This window comes from Saccostrea echinata, unplaced genomic scaffold (assembly GCF_033153115.1).
Source record: "Saccostrea echinata isolate AGI-Se365-2 ecotype Australia unplaced genomic scaffold, CSIRO_AGI_Sech_v1 ptg000047l, whole genome shotgun sequence".
In the NCBI taxonomy this organism is placed as follows: Eukaryota; Metazoa; Mollusca; class Bivalvia; order Ostreida; family Ostreidae; genus Saccostrea; species Saccostrea echinata.
This window is the reverse complement of record NW_026889796.1, coordinates 16,767,304-16,773,208: the sequence shown is the minus strand read 5'-3', so window position 1 is coordinate 16,773,208 and position 5,905 is coordinate 16,767,304. Positions and strand designations below refer to the sequence as shown.

Sequence of the window (5,905 nt, the reverse complement as noted above, 5' to 3'; positions counted from 1 at the left end):
TACATCTGCAGGTTTTTTTTTTTTTAAATTTCACATGTGCATTACCGGTGACAAGATCTTTCCAAATATACCATGACTTTTGACTTCGTGAACTTGAATTTTGACCTTCTTTTCAAAAGGAGATGGGTGAACAAGGCCCACAGTATGCTTATAGCTTCAGTTATATTCTCCCTCACTTCGTTCTACCGAATATAAATTAATGAAGTGCTAAATTAATAAAACACAACACATATTAAGTATAGGAACGCTGCTCGCTAGTGCTTTTATTCCATTATAAACTGCTAACAGATAACCATAACACATTAACTAATACAACTGTATAGCCCAAATTCATTGCACTCCATTGGATTTGTATCACTATCAGCCATATCTTTAAATCCTAGCGAGCGAGCTTAGAGTGCCGTGCTACCGCATGGCCTTACTATTTATACCCTATATAACCACGTGACTTTCAAAGATATATAAACAAATATAAGTTCACAAAAAAATAATTTTAATAATTATATACACATAGAACGTAATTTATATGCGTAGATTCTTCGTAACATTCAACTGCTTTGATACAGAATCCTTAATATAATTGTCCCTTGAAAATTTTGTCTTCCAACGACCATGTATTTTTAATAACCTGTCATTTACCCCACATGAAGCTGCAGAAGTAGCGCCACCGCTACGTAAACTATGTAGACCAAACAGTTTTGGATCCAAACCAATGGACGATAAAGAATCAAGTAATATTTCACGTGCATGCCCTGGTGTAAGAAATAGGCTTGTTGATATTACAAAGTCTGTGACATTTATCTGATTTGAAATAACGTACAGACCTAAAAACGAAATCGTCTGGTTTTTCTGATATTTCCGCTAATTGTAAATAATGTTTTGTCCAAAACACGGGGCATGTAGCATTACCTGTACTTGCAATGAGAACATCATTACCCCGTCTATAAATGTCAGTTTTACTACTCTCAACATGTAAAAATCATGAAAAGAAATATTTCTAACTCTTAAATTAGCTAATTCATTAAACCTTAAAAATCCCGCAAACCCCATCAGAAACATAGCACACACTCTTACACTTAATAAGTCACTTTTTCGACTGCCATCACCGTATTTGTTTATGATCTGCTCCAAAATTTCGGGCGTTATGGGTTCTTTCTTCTGAATTGGTTTACAAAGGATTCTTTTTCCCCCTTCCATAACCATATGTAGAATTTTTGTATCACACGGATTAACGCACACATTGAAATCGTGGAACCACTTGATACTGTAAAAATAGGCTGATAACACTGATTCTGACACCGACTGCTGCACGAGACTGCTAAGAAAAACGGCCACCGTACTCACTGCCGCGGGTAAATAAGAAACACCATGATCTGAACACCAGGTCCTAAACTTTTTAAAATATGCGTCGTACATTTTATTTGAACTATCACTCTTCCCTTTTCTGATTATGTGCTGAATATTTGATGCTGCTGAATAAAGTCTGCTGTCCTTTTTCATTTCCTGAATTTCTGTCCAAACACTGCGCATCTATGAAAAAAAAATGTTCTCATATTAAGGTTATGAACCACCAATCACATCTAAATACATGCAGATCGACTTAATAATTTCATCACAAAAACTCTTGTTTTTAAACAATTAGACAAATCTTTTTGCATATGCTGCGTAATTTTTTGCACATGGTGCCATTGCTAATAAATCAATTCACACAAGCTTTGCACATGGTGCATGCATTTACATTGTACATTGAATTGCACGTGGTGCTCAATTGTTTAACCTCTCAAAATTTACTTTCAAAACCAGCACGTTACTCTGAAATTTTTCTGATGCAAAAATACTGTTTTTGTCTGAACCAGCTGTGAAAAATTTTGTAGGCCTTTTATATTCATAAAACTTCAGCACAAAATCGTGAAATTTAGTTTACCTTTCATTCCAAACCATCGGCCAAAACAAAACGGAAATCCATTTTGGAATTATTAATGTACCAAAATTAATGCTTTACATATTTGCATATGATTGATAACTTTGCATATCAAAGCAGGTGGGGGTACAATCCAACAATTTTCATCAGCCCAATTTTGTGCAAACGCATCAACCCCTGAAGACCCGGGAGTCCAAAATCTAGAATAAAATTTTTTAACCTTTCTATTCTTACTATCTGCAAAAAAATCACATGTATATTCTCCACAAACTTCATTAAAAAAATTAAAAATTCTGTTTGAAACTCCCCAATCATCATAATCCTAAATCTTGCTTAACTCATCTGCAGCTGTTTTCATAGTTTTAGGAATCCATTCTAACTCTAATTTTATAGAATGCGCAACGCACAAACCAAACATTTCCAAAGCAAGCTGATGCAGCTTGTAATTCATACTACCCTTAGAAGCAATAAGTACTGCATTTCGATTATCTGTATACACTTTAACAAGCCTACCCGACAGATAATTATGCAAACTTTCAATAATCACACAAATAACTTTTATTTCTCGTCACGTAGAACTTTTTAATTTTTCTGAATCACTCCACATGTAATGCACAACCTTTTCATTTTGTTCTTAAGAAAAACCTGCTCCCGGAAAAGAACTAGCATCCGAAAATAAAACTTTTGCGGGTGTTCTTCTAAACCATGTGATTTTTGATCTTGGTAAAGTGCCCAAATTCTTATACCAAAAAAGCAATTCAATAATACAGTCACGTGACGTATTCAACACACAATCCCAACTAGTTCTCTTACACAATGCCATGCTCAAATGTCGTGTCATCAGCTGACAAATATTACCTAATGCAGATTTCAATGAAATTACCTTTCCCACAATGGAAGCGATATTTACTCTACTTATATTGTTCACTATTGACGCAACAACAGAACGGATACTGTCAATTTTTTCATTCGGAACTTCTAAAATGCCATCCTTCAGATTCCATAAAAATCCTAACCAAATCATTTTATCTACTGGAATAAACTGAGACTTTTCAATATTAACCTGGAACCCTGAGTGATCTAACGTTTTTTGCAGAAACGCGGCTATTTCTAGACAAGAATTGTAATCAGAACACATCCAACCATCATCGAGATAAACTACGACCGGAATGCTATGAGATCTCCAATATTTTACCAACACTCTGACAACTTTTGTGAAAATATGCCCCGCAGAAGAAAGCCCAAAAGGCAAAACAGTAAATTCAGAATATTTCTGTTTTCCTTGAAATTCCCAACTAAACCCTAAATACTTTTGGAATTCAGGATGTACATCTATATATATGGTGATAACCGGATTTTAAGTCGAATTTAATCATGAATTTTCCTTCTTTAGCATATAACATAGCTTCCTTAATTCCCTCAAATTTATTTTTTTGTTTCTCGATAAACTGATTAACATGTCTGAGATCTAAAAACAAGACGTTTTTTACCAGACGCGTTAACAGATACTGTCAAAGGATTAACTACAAAAGATGGTTCATGAACCTCTCTAATACATCCATTTTTAATTAAGTCTGAGATAGCCGAGCAAACAAATTCTGTATGATTTAATGAAGACCTGTTATTTTTTAAAATAATACTAGATGGAAGTTCTTTGAAAGGGATAGAATACCCGCATCTTATAGTATTCAAAATAAAACTATTAAAATTTAAGCTCAGAATTCCAGAAATTTATGCTTTTCGTGAGCTTGGATTTAACACTGACCATCTTAACATTTTGCTCATATTCATATTGCTCATTTAAATCAAACATATACTCAACTTCACTATTTTCATTGCTTAGAGGTTCCACTTGTAGTTGATGTTGACAAGGAGGGGATGGGCTGTCCTTTAAGGTAGGGACAGTCTCTGACCATGTGTCCGACTTGCCGACAGTAGAAACATCCGCCACGATCTCTTTGGAACTGGAATCCTGTAGTTCCGACCCTTGTAGCCCCTGTATTGAATTTTCGGAGGAATTATACGACTGGCTAAAGCCACGAAAAAAGTCACTGGGCGCAAAACTGCCTCTGCGTCTCTCATATGGTTTGCTTCTGAAGGAACGTTTTCTTGCAGCGCGTCCCACCGCGTAACGAAGCTTAGCGGCATCTTCAGTATTATCCGCCAAGGGTCATCGATATACTCGTGCACAGTATCCCATCCGTGACGGTCGGCGATTTTTAAAATTTTGTTTCTCTGCTGTAGGGCAGTCTTTTCTTCCGCAATAACTGCTGCGGCCTTTGTAAAATCCCCCTCTGAATGAGTACTTCAATTTCAGACAACTTAGAAATTCTATCTTGGTTAAAAACGAATTGAATCTTATGCCCCTCATGCTTAAATTCAAATGTTTGTCCGGACTCAGGCACTTGTCCTCCACTTTTCAAGGCATTACTTTTTCCTAGTTGTTCTTTAAGTCCCGTAATTGTACTCACGATCACACTACTTTTTCTAACGCTTTATTGAGTGAAGCACTAAACAGCGAAACGGCCTCCTCGTTTGAGAGCCCAAATTCATTGCACTCCATTGGATTTGCATCACTATCAGCCATATCTTTAGATCGTAGCGAGCGAGCTCAGAGTGCCGTGCTACCGCATGGCCTTACTATTTATACCCTATATAACCACGAGACTTTCAAAGAAACTTTTCGAACACACTACATAATACCATGCCGCACATAATTTTAAATATATAAGAATCATAATCAATTTGTGAGTTTAGTATTTAGAGTAAAGTTCTCATTATTGAAATTTATGAAATTAATGATAAACAAAACTTTCCAGAGGAAATTTTCTAGGCAAAAATTATTCTGTTGTTAAAAAAATAGTGTGGTATTCGTGGGGTTTGAACCCTAGCAATAAAAATCCTAAGTATCATTTTCCTTTGCGACTAACACGCTAACCACTACGCTACACAGCTATTGATGAATTGTGACATTTGATTATGTTTGTGATATGACCCTTGACTATAGATGCGAATGTTATGTTATAAAACTTAAGTGTATTTTTAAGGTATATATAGTAGGTCTTTGCTCCATGTTTTCTTTGTTTGTTTGTGTTTGTGTTTTTTGTTTTTCACAAACTTTGAGGAAAAACTTTGACAAATATGGAGTGAAGACCCACTCATATCGAAAAATTGTGTTTTACTATGAGAAAATGATCCTTGTTTGCCCTCTCTAGTGTGTGCATGCTATTTCATAGGCAAATAATTTCAATCTTGGTGAGATTTTTGCAAATTGTGGAGATTTTATGTAAAGTGTACTTTAATTTTAGATGAAATATCAAAGAAAATTTTGTCATAATTGAGATTTAACTTTTCACCTTCATGCTTGTTGCACAACAGGCATTTCGCTTATCTTCTTTTATATTGGTTATAACTTTTTCACAAGTGTCAAGACTTTTCTGAATATACTGTGATTTTTTTTTACTTTATGACCTTGTCTTTAAGTTTGACCTAAAAAATAACATTGTAATAACTTTTGAATGAGAGAAGATAGGGCTCTCATATTTTACATACGCATAACCTGTGACGAGACCTATTTGATTGTACTAAAATTTTAGAACTCTTGAATCTGATCTTGAAGTTTGAAGCAGTTTTTCACAAAATTGATCTTCACCGTAATTTTTTCACCAGCACATATTAAAATTTAAAAAGTCTAACTATTTTTGTATGATGGACAGACAAGACAGAATATGTTATAGATCACTGCACCTCGACCAATAGGACCAAGTGGAGGATGACAATTCTCTGGATTTAAGTTTGGATTTAAATTGTTACATTCATCTTATTATTCTGGAAAATGGATAAAATAATATAAAAAGGAATCAAGGCGGTGAAAATTGAAAAACTGGAGGGTAAAAACTACTATACGCCGCCTATATTGCGGTTTAATTTAAATAAATATATTAAAGCTTAATGTCTCGGGGGTCCTTTTTTTTTGTTTGGTTG

The 5,905-nt window shown here is 34.8% G+C and overlaps 1 protein-coding gene across 1 annotated transcript; it reads right to left on the bottom strand.

The window, feature by feature from the left end:
* Positions 1–498: 498 nt before the first annotated feature.
* LOC133202557 (integrase/recombinase xerD homolog) lies at positions 499–4,080 on the bottom strand. The gene is made up of 2 exons (XM_061338394.1): positions 3,744–4,080; positions 499–1,530 (listed from the first exon to the last, which is right to left on the bottom strand). The coding sequence occupies exon 2, from the start codon at positions 1,528–1,530 to the stop codon at positions 862–864; it is 669 nt and encodes a 222-aa protein (XP_061194378.1). The 5' UTR covers positions 3,744–4,080; the 3' UTR covers positions 499–861.
* Positions 4,081–5,905: the final 1,825 nt, after the last annotated feature.